Source organism: Barbus barbus (assembly GCF_936440315.1).
Source record: "Barbus barbus genome assembly, chromosome: 29".
In the NCBI taxonomy this organism is placed as follows: domain Eukaryota; kingdom Metazoa; phylum Chordata; class Actinopteri; order Cypriniformes; family Cyprinidae; genus Barbus; species Barbus barbus.
In genome coordinates, this window is record NC_136757.1 from 7,163,871 (window position 1) to 7,181,988 (window position 18,118).

Genomic DNA, 18,118 nt, shown 5'->3' on the forward strand with positions numbered 1-18,118 from the left:
TAGAATCCAGAGGGCTTGACAAGAAGAGTAATCCAGAAACACAAGCAATAGTCCAGATGAGGTACAGACAGAGTCCAAGCGGCGAGACAAGGGTTAATTCAAGGTACACAGGCAGGAATCAAGAAACAAGAAACAAGGCAATACGAAAAGACTAGACTAAACTAGAACAAGGCTCCGTAAGGCAGCTATCACTAGGAGAGTGATACACGCAGGACAATACAGACTAAACAGAAAATAAACACGGAATGGCTTGGTAAAATAGCTAACACTAGGAGAATGCTAAACGCTAGACTATACTTGGCAGTGAGAGAGAGGAAGTCCAAGGCTTATAAAAAGTGTCTGATGGCATTCAGCTGTGTATATGCAATCAGTGCAGTGGATGATGGGAACTGTAGTCCGGAGTGACATGTAACAGTCTGTGTGGTGTGAGAGTCAATATGATGGAAGAGCAACCTCTGATGGCGAGTGGACGGAAGACCACGAACCGGATTCGTGACAGAGCCCCTGGTAGAGACTGGGACCTAGGGGAAACTGAGACACAAGAAACAGAGAGAGCATATAAGGTCTCAAGGACCGAGGCAGGGAAGACAAGAAGTCCATCAATACTTTCCCTGGAGACAACTGAGCAGGCAGACAGTTCATAAGCAAGCTCATTGATCGAAACTGGACAGGCAGACAATTCAAAATTTAACTCCTTGACAGTCACTGGACAGACTGACAGTTCCTGATCAGATAGATTGACAGAAAGGGGAAAGACAGAGAGTTCAAAATCAGCATCTAGACAGACAGACAGATCACAATCAGCTTCCAAGGCTGATTCAGAACAAGACGAGAGTTCGGAGATGGCCTCATTGGCCGGTTCAGAGCAAGGCAAGAGTTCACTGACGGCCTCCATAGCCGTGACAGGAAAGGACGAGGGTTCATTAGCGACCTCCATTGACAGGACAGGCAGAGAGTTCACAGACGGCATCCATAGCCGTGACAGGACAGGATGAGGGTTCATAGGCGGCCTCCATAGCCGTGACAGGACAGGCAGAGAGTTCACAGGCGGCCTTCATAGCCGTGACAGGAAAGGACGAGGGTTCATTAGCGGCCTCCATTGACAGGACAGGCAGAGAGTTCACAGACGGCCTCCATAGCCATGACAGGACAGGACGAGGGTTCATAGGCGGCCTCCATAGCCGTGACAGGACAAGGGTTCATAGGCGGCCTCCATAGCCGTGACAAGACAGGCAGAGAGTTCACAGGCGGCCTCCATAGCAGTAACAGTACAGGACGAGGGTTCATAGGTGGCCTCCATAGCCGTGACAGGAGAGGCAGAGAGTTCACAGACGGCCTCCATAGCCGTGACAGGACAGGATGAGGGTTCATAGGTGGCCTCCATAGCCGTGACAAGACAGGCAGAAAGTTTGTGAGTGGATACCACTGACACCTCCGGAGGTTCTACAGCAGTAATAGTCTCCTTGACCGCAACACGACAGGCTGGGAGTACGTTGCTGGGCGCCACCACCATACAAGGAGCTGAAGCGAGCACCGCCGCTTCGGGAGGTTTTGCAGCGTGAGCCACCACCTCTGGAGAAGCTGCAGCGAGTGCCATCGCTTCGGAGAACACAGCAGCGAGCGTCACTACCCCAAGAGGTTCTGCAGCATCAGCCTCCACCTCTGGAGACATCACAGTGGACTTTGTCACTTCAGGCAGTCCTGTGGTGATGTATGCAGCCCAAACTCAACACAAAGCGATCCTTATCATGGGAAAGCTTTCAGACAGGAGAATTAGTTCAGGAACAGAAGTGGTTGGTGAGTGGTTTTTGGATTCAATCTGCGCATGCAGACACCAGCAGTGCATCCTTCACACTGGAAACCAGACTGGGATATCGAAGGACTGACCTTGAATATCCGGGTGCAACAGACAGGGAGTGATAGGACTCTGGATGAACAGACGAGACATGATGAGACTCTGGACGATCAGCTGTGAGGTGACGAGACTCCGGATGATCAGCGATGACGTGACAAGACTCCGGACGGTCAACTGTGACTCGACTTGATTCATGATGATCAACAGTGACTTGACTTAACTCAGAAATAGTAGCTGTGACTTGACTTGATTCATGACGATCAACTGTGACTTGACTTGACTCACGAAGATCAGCTGTGACTTGACTGGACTCATGACAATGATGATCAACTGTGACCTGGCTTGACTTGACGTGACATGACGGGGTGTTGTTGTGGCCGCCATCTTGTGAGCGCGCTCCGATGTGACCGGCATTTCACGAACGGGTTGAATCACCGGAGTAGCGATCAGTACACTTGAATGTCCCAGAGCTTGCGACTTACTGATTTCAGCAGCCGCCATTACAGGCACAGACACGTGTTATGTTCCTCCTCCACAACACCCACAGTAAATGAAGAGCCAACACACAACAGAGCATAGTCCAAAAACTGACTGAGTGAGGAACGTGGACCCTCACAAATAAGCTCAGACTTTAGTGGCTGATTAATGCTGTCACAAAAAAACAAAAATAGATCAAAACATCATCCGGAAAATCAGATTAATTAGCTACGTCTAGATATTCTTGAATGAAGTCCTCGAGCGATCGCTTACCCTGCTTGAGGGCTAATAATAGTCTTGCAGTGTACATACCTGGCCAGTATTTTTCAGTATTGAAAGCCGCTGGATCCTTGGGTGGCCGAGTATTCTGTAACAGAGTGACAGAAGCGTGAGGCATGCAGATCAATGTCAAGTCAAGTCAAGTCAAGTCACCTTTACTTATATAGCGCTTTTTACAATGCAAATTGTGTCAAAGCACTGCAATGTGCAAGCTTTTTATTGACAGACGTGGTTAACAAACACAGGCAGGGTCGAAACACTAGCAAACAGGTATGGCATGGGCAAAACACAAGAATACTCCTAGGGCTGGCGTAGGTCTTCGATCGACGAACAGAATCCAGAGGGCTTGACAAGAAGTGTAATCCAGAAACACAAGCAATATTCCAGATGAGGTACAGACAGAGTCTGAGCGGCGAGACAAGGGTTAATCCAAGGCACAAAGGCAGGAATCAGGAAACAAGAAACAAGGCAATACGAAAAGACTAGACTAAACTAGAACAAGGCTCCGTAAGGCAGCTATCACTAGGAGAGTGATACACGCAGGACAATACAGACTAAACAGAAAAAAAAACACGGAAAAGTAGCTAACACTAGGAGAGTGCTAAATGCTAGACAATACTCGGCAGTGAGAGAGAGGATGTCCAAGGCTTATAAAAAGTGTCTGATGGCATTCAGCTGTGTATTTGCAATCAGTGCAGGATGTCCAAGGCTTATAAAAAGTGTCTGATGGCATTCAGCTGTGTATATGCAATCAGTGCAATGGATGATGGGAACTGTAGTCCGGAGTAACAGTCAGTGTGGTGTGAGAGTCAATATGATGGAAGAGCGACCTCTGATGGCGAGTGGACGGAAGACCACGAACCGGATTCTTGACAGTACTGGTGCTTTTTTTGGAAGTATTCCCGTAGTTACAGTATACAAACTACTTAAAATTTGTATGTAAGTGCTGTTAATCTTGAGGAAAGCTCTGGGGTTTTTTTTACAGAAAAATTATCCACTGTGTTTCATATTATTTAGCAGTTATTTATTATTATTATTAATTGTATTTAACGTTTAAAATGGATTTTGTTCAACATTTCCTTGTTTGTGTGGTCGTTACTTATTTGGTGAAAAGTCTGATAAGATAGCTTAAATGTTATATTTTTGAATATACAGCCCCACTGATTTTGTTTTATGCTTGAAAACATTTATGTTGTATTTTCAATAAATACTTGAGAAAACACTTCTGTTCTGTCATGATTTCTTTGTACCAGTGTTTTTGCATAGTCTTATGTAACTTTATTGCTTTGGGTTTGATGAACTTAAACCATTGAAGGCAATCGGTTTCCTCAAACCATTTAAGTAGCCAAGTTGTTAATTTAACTTGTTAATTCAGGTTCTACAGTGTACTTGGGGATTATTGTGATGTTTTTATCAGCTGTTTGGACTCTCATTCTGATGGCACCCATTTACTGCAGAGGATCTACTGGTGAACAAATGATATAATGCTCAATTTCTCCAAATATGTTCAACTCATCTACATCTTGAATGACCTGAGGGTGAGTACATTTGCAGCAAATTAAAATTTTTGTGTAAAATAAATCTTTGTTTAATTTTTCATGAATGTACATTTTATATGTTTACATTACAAAGGAAGTAAAAAGCTCTTGGTTGGGGAATGGGGACAAATCAAAAATGTCTCTGATTCCTGTGTTAAGTTTAACATTGTTATTTTTTGATGGCTGGTTTCCTTTCCACTTGATTTTTTAATTCAAGTCATATTTATTTACATGGTGCTTTTCACAATACAGATTATATCAAAGCAGCTTCACAGTAATGAGCAGGTACATCATTTATTTAATGAAATTCATTAATTATTAAACCAATTCAATTTCAGCTATATGCAGCTCCACAGGAGATAAGTGTCATTATTCAGCTCAATTTAGTTCAGGGTTAATTCAATTCAGTTTAACAGTGTTGCAAAGTTAGTGTCATTTTCCAGTTCAATTTGGTTCAGATTATACACTAAGAAAAATCCTTCCTATTAACACAGTACATTGGGCCATATTTTTACTGACTTGTCTTGGTCTGTTCATCTAGTTTAGGTGGAGTGTAATATTGCCTGCATGTCATTTTAATAAAAGAAAGGAAAACAGAAAGCAAGATGAAAAGAAAGGTGAATGATGAATTACTTGGTTGACTGTATGATTCATTTATTTAATTTTTTTAGCTGTATTACTAATTTGTTCATAGTCAAGTAATATTATTCAGAAGCATCTGGACTACGATTATCTGATGCTTATTCACTTATGAAGTCAGCTGCATCTTCACTGATTTAAATGAAACTTTACACTGCATATAATTAAATTAATATTAAGTTTAGCTAGTATTGAACCTAGTACCTCACCCTGTCTTTTCTTCAAAATATGCTTCTTTCTCACATATAAATGTTTGCTGTCTAATATTATTGGAGGTCATACACATAATTGACTTCATTTTTGTGTTAGTTTTACAATATATGTGGTGAAATTATAAGAGAATGCTCTCATTCTGACGGCACCCATTTACTGCAGTGGATCCATTGGTGAGCAAGTGATGCAATGCAACATTTCTCTGAATCTGTTCTGATGATGAAACAAACTCATCTACATCATGGATGTCCTGAGGATGAGTAAACTGTCAGCAGATGTTCACTTTTGAGTGAAATATTCCTTTAAATTATAGCGCAAGGAAAAGTAAAATGATAAATAAATGTATGAAATGACACATTCCACATCCTTCCTTTGACCGCTTTTATACTTAATGTGTAATGAAATATAATGAAAAGGTCATGTTCACATCTATTAAACTGAAAATTATGAAGTGCTTAAAATATTTCACTTAGCTAAAAGGTCATATAAAAGACAGCTGCACACACACATAATAGAAAATAAAACATGCTGCACAGAAAAATGGTTTCAAAATGTTTTTTTGTTTTGGTGTGAAAACATTGACTAAAACACTGCAGGTAGTAACAACAGCAACCAGATTACAATGAACAAACACAAAAACTTGAAATACAAAAAGAAAGCCACTTGTGTTTTCACTGGCAGCCCATTTCTGTGTCTGGGACTCCGGGAACTGTGGTAGTGTTTGCTTAAAATCTCTTTAGGACAGTCGATGATTGGTGCACACATAATCCAGAGTGAACGAGACATCCAACGCTACTACTGATGACTGTAAAACACACTCACTCACACACACACACACACACACACACACTGTGATAAAGTTTTTGGGCCCAGTGTACTGTGCTGCTGTCACTTGTGGTCGCAGTGTTCAATGCTGGAATGATGTAAATCCTGTTTCCTCCTCAGCTGGTCTGGTAGAGCATTTACAATATAGATATTCAGTGTCCTAAAACCCAGAGGGTTTCTCACAGGAGTTTCAATTATTTTTTTAGTGGTTTGTTTACATTTAATTTAACACAAATTACACATATTCATACCTCAAATGAGAATTTAAATTGCTTTAAAAAGTCGCTTCATAAAGACTACAATGGTTGTTTGTTTCATCAAGTGTGTAAACACACATCCTTGTGGTAGTTGTAGTTTTTACTGTATGTAGCAGCTTGAGTTTATAAAGCACTCAAGGGTTTCCCAATTTAAGTTCTTCATAAATCTTAAAATAGTGTTTCCCACAGGCCTTGTTTTAATCAGAAATCAAAACCCGCTCAGTTAAAAACCCCTTATGAATTCCTGAGGGAACCGGAGGTGAAGTAGCCTTCTGGGTTAGCATACAAACCGACATTACGGCTGAACAGCTCAGTTAGCATTCGGTGTTAAATTAAAGGCTATTTTACTCAAAAGCTACAAAGCCTTAGCCTAGAAGTTTCTTCAGTCAAGAATCTACGGTCTCCCTTATTGTTTTATCGAGAAAACATGTCTCTTGAGCTTATCTATGAGGTTCAGTCTCACAATACAGTGAGAGTCACAGTAAGGTCTGTTCATGTCTGTAAAAAAAGAAGTTTTTGAAGACTGATGTCGGTCTTGTCCCTACACCAGCTCATCCAGCAGTGTGCCTATGCTCTGGTGCTGCTCGGAGGATCCCGCCAGGGGTTTATTACACATGGGGCAGACGCAGCGCACCTCCAGCCACTTCACCACACACCTGCAAACACAAATGTTCTGTGTTGAAATAATGTCAAATTACACATTACAAGTGTGACTTTAAAGATTTAGAGAAATGTAGCATTCCATCACTTAGTTTTACCAATGGATCCTCTGCAGTGAATGGGTGCCGTCAGATTGAGAGTCCAAACAGCTGATAAAAATATCACAATAATCCACAATTAAACCACTCGACTCCAGTCCTTCAATTAATGTCTTGTGAAGTGAAATGTGTTTGTAAGAAACAAATCCATCCATCAACAAATCGCCAAGATACAAGCCCATGATCAATAATAAAAAAAGTGTTTTGGACTGTTTTCACTTGTAAACGATGCTTGATGCTTCTCTCCTGATTCAGACGAGGTGACTTTTTCACTAGAGATAGAAATATTATGGATTATGGACTTTAGGTATTTTAGCAGGAAGCTATAGTTTAAAGTTAAACATGTCTTAATGATGTATTTGTTTCTTATAAATGCATCTTTTTGCTTCACAAGACATTAACTGATGGACTGGAGTGGTGTGGATTATTGTGATGTTTTTATCAGCTGTTTGGACGCTCATTCTGACGGCACCCATTCACTGCAGAGCATCCACTGGTGAGCAAGTGATGTAATGCTACATTTCTCCAAATCTGTTACGATGAAGAAACAAACTCATCTACATCCTGGATGGCCTGAGGGTGAGTACTTTTTGAGCAATTTTTGTGTAAATTATGGCTTTAAAGTGTATTTTACTTACTATAAATGTTTGTCAGTATATTCATATTTCAAAGACAATAAAATTACGAAATTACATATAAAACTGTATTTAAATGCTTCAGAAATCACTCTTAAGTTCAACTAATTGCATTAAAAATACATTTAAAATAATAATCAATTTTCATTCAATTCAAAATAATGTGGCCGAAAACATGCAGTTCGCACTTAAGTATATTCTTTTAAAGTATATTATTTTGATAATAAGTTTTATTTTTATAAGTACTAAACTAAAGTGTACGTCTGTTTCACAAAGAATGCCAGCATGTTCACATGTTTAACTTCACATTATGGGGGCAAAACACATCGTTCTCTTTTAATGGCTACATATTTAGGAAATCAAATTTGGCAAGGAGCATATATCACAAATACTGCATTACAAATAGTTAAAAAAGAGCATTTTTGATTTTCGACGCATATAATCTGGAATTATCTAAATAGGGAAACAGAGAATGTTAAAGAGAAAAAGACCAGTGCATGTAAACATGAAGTATCAGCCTGCAGAGCTGCTAACAATAGCAGGATGCTGCTGCTGCTGCTGCTTTATGAACACCAGCTGTTAGACTCCAGCTTATTACTCACCTTCTGTGAAAGGCATGTTGGCATGGCAACACTCCCAGCTCATCTTTCACCTTAAAGTCCTCCAAGCACACGGCACATGTCTGCTGTGGAGAGACGTCACGCACCACAGGGGCGTGGAGACACAAATAAAAATGAGGGAAAGTGAAAAAAAAGACATGGGTGGAAAAAACTCTTGAAAGCTTTTCAAAGATATTACAGCACAGTAAAAAATACATCTGATCACGGGGTTCAGAAAGGTTCACTGGATGCTTCTGCAGTGATTACCTATTTGGTAACACTTTAGTTTGGGGACCAATTCTAACCATTAACTAGCTGCTTATTAGCAGGCATATTGGCTGTTTAGTAGTACTTATAAAGCACATAAATGCTGTATAAATATACAACCATATTTTAGATCCCTTCCCATAACTAAACTTAACAACTACCTTACTATTAATAAGCAGCAAATTAGGAGTTTATTGAGGCAAAAGCCATAGTTAGTAGTTAGTTAATAGTGAGAATTGGTCCCCAAACTAAAGTGTGACCATATATTATTTATAACATTGTGAAAGTACTTCATTTTTTATAGTGCACACACACAGTACTGGTCAAAAATTTGGAATAATTAAGATTTTGTAAATGTTTTTGAAAGAAAGTGGCTTATGTTCACCAAGGCCACATTTATTTGATCAAAAATACAGTAAAAATGTAATATTGTGAAATATTGTTACAATTTAAAACAACTTTTCTATTTTAATATATTTTAAATTGTAACGATAGATTTCTAATTCAAATCAATTCTGTTCTTTTAAACTTTCTAAAAACGGATCACGATTTCCACATAAATATGAAGCAGCTGTTTTCATTGTTGTTAAATAATAATAAATGTTTCTTAAGTACCAAATCAGCATATTAGAAGGATCATGTGACATCTGAAAATTCAGCTTTGCATTACAAGAATAAATTACATTTTAAAATAGATTACAATAGAAAACGGTTATTTTAAACTGTAATAATATTTTACAATATCCCTATTTTTACTGTATTTTTAATCTAATAAATGCAGCCTTAGTGAGCGTATATTCTTTGACTGCTCCAGGTCTGGGATTTCTGATAATTCCAGGTTTTCCAGGACGATGGACACCCTAGTATTGGGAATGTAGACAGGGCAGTTTCTTACCCCATGAAGATTCAGCTTCTTTGGATCTCCTTTTAAAATGACCTGCATTGCCCATATGCTAACAGTTAGTACAATTAGCCTTGATAAACATTATACTTAGAAAATACTAAATGATAAAAATGCATATCTGCTTACTCTCTCTTACCTCTCTGTATCCAAAGCGTTCACTTTGGGCTTGATGTCTCAATTTACTATTGATGACAAAAGAAAATATAAAACATACAGTTACTGAAGAATGATGAGAAATGCAAAACTGTTTACATAATTCACTCGATTTTCAGCATTGTTATTATAAGTTGAGTCACAAATCAAACTTATCCCGCTAGCATACAGTACAGATAGTGTATAGTGAAAATTGGCTTTCATTTATATACATTTCACTTCCACCTTTTTCTAATTCTGACTCTAATTTAAACACTTTCTGCATTGTTTGGATCCAAAGCCAAACGAATGATTTTAACATCCAGAGGTTTTTCACTGTTGTGTGAACAGATTTGAATACTAGTGTTGAATACATGGTGAGAGTGATGTTTAAATAATGCTTTGCTTATGGTGTAAAATATTGATCACGCTGATTGTGTTTAAAGTTTTAAAGCAAAGGTTTGCATATTTTCAATGTATGAAACACTATAGGACTGACTATAATTATGTCTGTATGGACCATAGACAGTAAAAAAAAAATGGACTGATTTGAGCGGTGGTCTCTCTCTATGTGAGGAGAGGGATTCAGGATAAAACCAAACGTAGTGATGCTAAATCTGTAACACGGACACAAAAAAATGAATCATGGTGATACATGCAGACGTGAGTCATTTTCAGAGCTGGGATTGAAACCCTGAGTTCAATTTTACTGGTGAATCACTGATTTGCACGGCAGTGTGTGCTGCTCACGACGCAAGCTCTCGAGTCTGAACACTTGTTCACACACCGCTCTTCAACAGCTTTCATTTGCATTTGACGTGATTTACATGCTGTTCAATAGTCAAGAGTCAACTATATAGAAGTCTTCTGTCTGTGCTTTGCAAAGTATATATATATATATATATACTGTACTTCATTTTGTAATTGTTTACAACAAAAGCCATAGATCAAAGACAGGAAAAAGAAAAAAGAAAAGAAAAGAGGATAGACGAGAAAAGTTAAGAAATCGCTAGAAAAGAAATAGACAGACAACGACAAGAAAAAGAAAGAGAGAAAGAAAGAAGGTAGATGAGGAAAGAAAAGAAAAGAGAAAATTGGTAGAAAAAAGAAATCAAGGAAAAGAAGAAAGGTAGGATAGATAATAGAATATGATAGAATTGGACAGGATAGAAGAAAAGAAAAGAAAAGAAAAGAAAAGAAAAGAAAAGAAAAGAAAAGAAAAGAAAAGAAAAGGGTCAGCTAGATAGGGAAAGGAAAAGAAAAGAGAAATAGGTATAAAAAAGAAAAGAAGGGAAACAAAAAGAAAAGAAAAAAGAAGGATTGATAAGAAAAGAAATAGACAATGACAAAGAAAGAAAGAAAGAAAGAAAGAAAGAAAGAAAGAAAGAAAGAACAAAAAGAAGAGAAAAGGGTGGGATTTGAGGCGGTTTGTATTTGTCTGTAATACAATAGTTCCATTAATAGTGTCGGTGACTGAAGCGTCCTGCTTCCTGCTGACGTCTGCATGTGTACCATCATCATCAACACTGCAATTTCCTGTTGACTTTCACCGTCGGCCCGTCTCAGTATTGTTCTACAGTTAATCAATGATCTCATAAGATACATATGCTTGTGTGCAGGTCAACACCTGTGTGTCATGTGTGTGCGTGAGATCAGACTCACCTTATAAAATAGCAGCAGAATATGAGACTGAGTACGAAGACGAAGATGCCTGTGCCGAAGATCACCATATAGATATTGAGAGGAAGGTCCTGGAAGGTGACGGATGGCATAGTGCAGGTCTTATTGGAGTAGATCAGTCCCAAGCCGCAGAAGCACCCTATACAGACAGTGAAATCTCATCAGTAACACATACAACACATTATTCAAACAGAACTAATCAGTTACAGGTCTGTATTAGAGCACAAATATAGCTCTCCTCTCCTCTGAAGACAGGTTTGATGACTAACCTAACAGTGTTTCAGACTTGAGTCCACCTCTCACTGGGTATAAACAGGAAACATTAAGGGCTTTCACTCAGTCGTATGTCTATAGATTCTCTGTAAGAGGAAATGCAGGTGTGTGAACTGACTGCTAACAATCATAAGATCATTAGAATTTGGTTCCAGAATCGTGAACAATTCACCCTGCAGAATCCAGTGACCCTTTGGACCATCTCTTGTGTTTAACTGAATGTAGTACACTTTTAGCGTTCTTTGAGTCTTAAAAAAAAAAAAAAAAAAAAAAAAAAAAAAATATATATATATATATATATATATATATATATATATATATATATATATATATATATTTATAAAACTGTACTTGCAATTAATTTACAGTAACTCAAATAAAAGGCCACTTAGAGTTTATGTCCATGACTGTTTCTTAACACAAACACATCAAATCCGTTTTGGTTTCAAAACTGCCTTATAGGGTTAACATTACTCCACCCCAAAATGAAAATTTTGTCATTAATCACTTACCCCCATGTCGTTCCAAACCCGTAAAAGCTTTGTTCGTCTTCGGAACACAATTTAAGATATTTTCGATGAAAACCGGGAGGCTTGCGACTGTCCCATTGACTGCCAAACAATTAATACGGTCAAGACCCAGAAAAGAATAAAAAAACATTGTAAGAATAGTCCATCTGCCATCAGTGGTTCAACCGTAACATTATGAAGCTACGAGAATACTTTTTGTACGCAAAGAAAAAAATTACGATTTTATTCAACAATTCGTCTCCTCTGCATCAGCGTAGCACCATTTTGGAGAATATCCGCTGGACGCAAACAGCGTAGCTGTTCTGTCTCAGCCGCGCCGCACGGACACGCTATTTTGTTCAAATCAACGCATAAACAAACAAACTATCCGTGCAGCACGGCTGTCACAGAACAGCATACTAGGGCTGTCAAAATGGCTGAAAAACTAAATTCGAATTTTGTACTTAAATATTATCAAAATTAGAATTATATTCGAAAAAAAATTCGAATTAAATTAAAATTGTATTCGAGTTTAAAAGGCATGATTTCAGTTAGGGGACAAAAAGCTTTTGGCTTCTCTTCTGAGAGCACAAGAGGACACATCGAGCAAAATATTACTAATCCACGGTGCTTCAAAGCTTAAAATAACACGACTATCTTTGAAAAATGTGCATAATGTTTAAAATAATGTTTAACAATATATAATTAATTAAGTTGCTTAAACAATTAGAAACAAAACAGCATCATGTATACACAGTTTAATACAATGCACGGAAAACCAATCACAAAGAGTAATGTTACTTTTTTATTTAAAAACATGAGATGCAGTGGAATTGGGAGAGACCCGTCCCACCACTAAGTTTTGAGACATGTTTTTTTTTCAACGTTTTGCATTCGAATGTGGATTTTTATTTTAAATTCAACATTTTTTTTTTGACAGCCCTACAGCATACACTGCTTGCGTCCAGCAGATACTCTCCAAAATGGTGCTACGCTGATGCAGAGGAGACGAATTGTTGAATAAAATCGTTATTTTTTTCTTTGCGTACAAAAAGTATTCTCGTAGCTTCATAATGTTACGGTTGAACCACTGATGGCAGATGGACTATTCTTACAATGTTTTTTTATTCTTTTCTTTTTTTATTCTTTTTTATTCGGTTTTAAATATCTTATATTGTGTTCAGAAGACGAATAAAGCTTTTACGGGTTTGGAACATCATGGGGGTAAGTGATTTAAGACGATAATAATAATAATAAACTTTATTTTATATAGCGCCTTTAAAAGTAACGTCTCAAAGCGCTTTACATACAAATACAAATATGAAGTAAAAAAGATACACACAAAAGTACAGGCAGTAAAAAACAAATAAAACAATACAAGGCCAATATAAAAAACACAAAGTAATCACATAAAAGCTACCCTAAAAAAATAAGTTTTAAGGGACAAAATTTTCATTTTGGGGTGGGGTAACCCTTTAAAGGGACAGTTCACCCAAAAATGAAAATGACCCCATAATTTACTCACCCTCAAGCGATACTAGGTACTTCTTTCAAACGAATATAATCGAGTTATTTTTTTAAAACATCCTGGCTCTTCCAAGCTTTATAATGGCAGTGAATGGGTGTCGAGATTTTGAAGCCCAAAAAAGTGCCTCCATCCATCTTTAAAAGTGCTCCACACGGCTCTGGGGGGTTTAAAAAGGCCTTCTGAAGTGAAGCGATTGGTTTGTGTGAGAAAATGTAAATATTTATAACTAAATCTCTAAACTGTAATCTCTAGCTTCCGCTACCTGTCGTACTCGCGTTCCAGCGGATGACGGACGACACCGGTGTAGCGTAAGCTCTGGTGAGAAGTGACAAACGCGGAAGCACAGAGGAAAGAGCAAAACAAAACACCGGTCATGAATTTGAAGTACAAAATGAGGATTTGTAAAGAAAAATGTCGGAGGATTTCAGTGTAAGCCAAGAAGAGACTGGTTTTCCTTTGCTGTACAAAGGAAAACAAAACTCGGTTCTCACGAGACTATTCTCACCGGAGCTTACATTACCATCATCCGCTGGAACGTCACTCTCTTGTGAGCACATACGACAGTTAGCGGAAACTAGAGATTACAGTTTATAAAGTGTGGAGCAATTTTATAATAATAATAATTTGTTAAATTTATATAGCACTTTTCTGGGTACTCAAAGCGCTTTACATGAAAGGGGGGAACCCCCTCAACCACCACCAGTGTGCAGCACCCACCTGGATGATGCGACGGCAGCCATATTGCGCCAAAACGCCCACCACACACCAGCTTATTGGTAAAGACGAGACAGAGTGATGAAGCCAATCAGCATATGGGGATTATTAAGAGGCCATGATGGTCAGAGGCCAATGGACAAATTTGGCCAGGATGCCGTGGTTATACCCCTACTCTTTTTCGAAGGACATACTGGGATTTTTTAATGACCACAGGGAGTCAGGACCTCAGTTTAACGTCTCATCTGAAGATGGTGCTTTTTATACACCTTTTTCTTCGCTTCTCCATGGAGGGCGCCATAGCGGCGAGTGACTTCCTGTAGGATGCTTCGAACTTCCGTTTAGTAATTGTCATCAGCTAGAGGACGTTGGTGGTAATGGCGAATCGTGGAGGCTCGGGGAAAGTTTGTGCGGTAAAAGGCTGTCACAACAGCTACAGAAAAATGAAAAACTTTCTCGATCAAGAGTGTTATGAACACAAGCAAACAATACGAGCAGAATGTCAGTGTCCAAGGCCATTTAAATTGCACAAGATGCCATCCGACGACGAGAGTAAAAGACAATGGCTCGCAGCACTTAATTTGAAATGTCCCCCTCGTAACGTCAACGTATGCTCCTTCCACTTTGTGGACAGACAACCAACGACAGAAAATCCTCATCCCGAACTTTGGCTTGGATATGATCGTCCATTAAGAAAGAAGAGAAGACGACGAACGTGTCCGGACGAAGGTGAGACTATTCACTTAACGTACGTTATTTAAACGCTAAAGTGCTATTGGGACTTCACAATTAACCTTAATCGAAATACGTCTTTTCAGTCGACCAAGTTCTCATGATGTGTGCTTAAATGCTGAATAAAATTCTGGTTTCTTAAAGATGTTTAAGTATATTCGATAAGTAGCCTACATTCAATATATATTCAGAATGTAAACATAAATGTGTTATGAAAACAAAATGTTGTTGCAATGTTTTCATTGTCTGATTCTAATCGGAGTGAAGTCTGATTCATTTAACATATCTTTATAGAATTACTAATCAGAAATTAAGTTTTGATATATTTACGGTAGGAAATTTACAAAATATCTTCATGGAACATGATCTTTACTTAATATCCTAATTATTTTTGTCATAAAAGAGAAGTGCATAATTGAGCTGTACAATGTATTGTTGTCTATTGCTACAAATATACCTGTGCTACTCATGACTGCTTTTGTGCTCCAGGGTCACATATTGGTTTTATTCACCGTGATGAATCGTTTAAAGTCTGACTTGAATTCAACTTTGAACACTCCACTTTGAGATTGTTCTTGTAAAGTGTTTAACCAAGTGTGCACACACTTAAATATTGACTACATATTTTGGCAGCAGAGTGTAGTCTGTCTGATCGTTTTACCAGCTACAACAGTAAGGCACCATAAATGTTTACCATTTGTAGCTCAAATCACAACATTTAACAAAATAATACCTAAAAGCATTTGTTCATAAACTTATTTTGGTTTATAAAATGTGGAAAGTCAGCATTTTGGTTTTCATAATGCCAAAGCTAAACTAGAATTCTGCATTATTGTATCCAACATTAAATTAACTATTTTCAAAAAATCAAATATAAATCTCGAAAAATCACCCTTTTCAAAATAGAGACTCACCCTGTACCATATAATAACCCAGCTAATGTTAGATGCTTCAATGTATAATGGCTTGTCTGTATTTATAGGAGCTGGTGTTTACGAAGAGCACTCTGGAAAGGATGAACTGAGACCTGAAGAAGAGAATCTTGCATCTGTCCCCAGTACCAAGCAATCAGATGTTGTTGACCACAGCTCTAAGAACGTTGCCTCTGTTGGTACACAGTGGGAAGACCACATCTTCGAGGAGCATTCTTACATCAAGAGACAACACAGTGTAACTTATGTAAACCAGTCAACGCAGTGCGATACTTTCAAGCCTCCTAGTCTGATGAATGACTATGACTCAAATCTGTACACTGGTCTCCCACTCCACACATTTCATACCCTTGTAGCTGTTTTGCGTCCCCATGGGAATCTGTCTTACCAGACTGAAATTGAACAGCAAATCTTGCTCACACTAATGAAACTGAAATTAAACCTGTTGATAGAAGATCTAGCCATTCGATTCCGTATATCAGTAAGCCAAGTGAGCAGGATAATTTCTTTTTGGATTGACACCATGGCTGTAGTCTTGAAAGATCTGATACCATGGCTTCCCAAAGAAACAATCAGGGCCACAACACCAGAGTCATTTAAGCAACATTATCCCAATGTTACCTGTATCTTAGACTGCAGTGAAAGTGAAGTGCAAAGACCAAGGAACCTAGACTCAAGGTCTGAATCTTACAGCCACTACTATGCTTGCAACACTATCAAGTATTTAGTGGCTATTGCACCATGTGGTCTAGTAATGTTTATATCTGCAGCATATGGGGGACGCTGCAGTGACAAATTTATCACGTGTGATTCTGGCATTCTTGAATATCTCCATCCAGGAGATGAAGTGATGGTGGACAGGGGTTTTTTGATTAGAGACTTGTTGTTTGAAAGACAAGTTAATTTGATAATTCCTCACTTCGCCAACAAAACACAGCTGACAGAAGAAAAAGTCACATGTAGTCGCAGGATTGCAAATGTAAGGATACATGTTGAACGTGCAATTAGGAGACTGAAAGTATACAAGGTGTTATCACAAACTTTGCCTATCACCCTTATGCCAAAGATAGATAAAATTCTGCGTATATGTACAGCTTTAGTGAATTTGCGTGGTGAACTGATCCATGAAGCAGAAAATTAAGTTATTTTAAAATGAAATCTGGTCTTCATTTACTCTCCCTCATGTTGATTTTTTTTTTCTTCTATTGAACACAAAAGATTATTTATTTTATTTTTTTGGAGAATGTTGGTAACCAGACAGTTGATGATAACCAATGACTTCTATAATCTTTTTTTTTTCCACTATCAAGTCAATGGTTACCGTCAACTGTCTGGTTACCAACATTCTCCAAAATACCTTTGTTTGTGTTCAACAGAAGAAAAACATGACGTAAATAATGACAATTTAAATTTTTGGATAAACTATTTCTGTAATGCTCAGACTGCTGTATTAGTCATGTATTGTACATACAAGTATTTAATAACAATACTTGACATTTGTAATTAATAAAAAAATCCATCTCAATATGATTTCTATTTCATTTTACTATGTACATATATACACTTTAATCTAATAAAAATAAATACAAGGAAATATCAAATAAATACAAAATTGTTTTGAAAACTTGTCTTGATACATTAAAACTTTTTTCCTCTCCATGTCAGCATCTGTACACTGTTTTTAAAACTCTGGTAATCTTTACCTTACCAGTAGGTTAAGCTTTTTTGACTACATGTAAGTATTTGTCATTCAGTTTGAATCGTCTTGCAATGAATTCATCTACTACTCTAGGAAGCATCACTGAGAAGTAAAAGCCTCTCAGATGAGTAACCTGGTGTGTTGAATACTCTGCATCGTATGGTACATTTATCAGAATGTGTTCCTTTGGAGACCAGACAAGTAGTTTTGCCATTCTCAGCCCAGTACAAAACATACCTAATTGTATCTGTCTGTAGTAGCCCCTGACTCCGTTCCTCTGTAATTCAGGCTTCCCATCAACCACTTTGATGTCACTATTATTCATAGTGAAATGGTCTGATAGAGAGGTGGTGGTGTTCTTGGGAACAGGACACTTTATTTCCAGAAGTTCCATACCATTTACTATGCCATCAGGGCTTGCAGACAGCCATGGCTCTGTCAGGCTGACCCTGATACCTGAGTGGGAGACCTGTAGACCTTTTTCTACAAGAAGGCTCCGAGCTATTGCTTCTTTCTCACTCCCATACTTTGTAGCTGCATTCCCCCGAAAGGTAGGAAAGAGATGCTCTCTCATGAAGTTATCAGGATTTGTTGTTGCTCGTACTGGTACACGTTTAGCTGAACTAGCAGTGATCCTTATCTGTCTTGCACTATGCCAAACCTCTGACAAACT

The 18,118-nt window shown here is 38.1% G+C and overlaps 2 protein-coding genes across 3 annotated transcripts in view; one reads left to right on the forward strand and one right to left on the reverse strand.

Moving 5' to 3' along the window:
- Nucleotides 1–5,366: 5,366 nt before the first annotated feature.
- The window catches only part of LOC306849636 (RING finger protein 122), a 34,141-nt gene continuing 21,389 nt past the window's right edge, over nucleotides 5,367–18,118 (reverse strand). The window contains exons 2-6 of one of the 2 annotated variants that reach the window (XM_079384810.1): nucleotides 11,041–11,197; nucleotides 9,383–9,428; nucleotides 9,238–9,279; nucleotides 8,079–8,161; nucleotides 5,367–6,739 (exon numbers count right to left, since the gene is read on the reverse strand). In XM_079384810.1, the coding sequence (XP_079240936.1) occupies nucleotides 6,625–6,739; nucleotides 8,079–8,161; nucleotides 9,238–9,279; nucleotides 9,383–9,428; nucleotides 11,041–11,197 (443 nt within the window). In that variant the 3' untranslated portion in view covers nucleotides 5,367–6,624. The remainder of the gene's footprint in view (nucleotides 6,740–8,078; nucleotides 8,162–9,237; nucleotides 9,280–9,382; nucleotides 9,429–11,040; nucleotides 11,198–18,118) is intronic. The other variant, XM_079384811.1, reaches the window with a different exon arrangement.
- On the forward strand, nucleotides 14,437–17,251 carry LOC306849634 (uncharacterized protein). Its single transcript, XM_079384808.1, has 2 exons — nucleotides 14,437–14,811; nucleotides 15,797–17,251. The coding sequence occupies exons 1-2, from the start codon at nucleotides 14,460–14,462 to the stop codon at nucleotides 16,885–16,887; spliced, it is 1,443 nt and encodes a 480-aa protein (XP_079240934.1). The 5' UTR covers nucleotides 14,437–14,459; the 3' UTR covers nucleotides 16,888–17,251.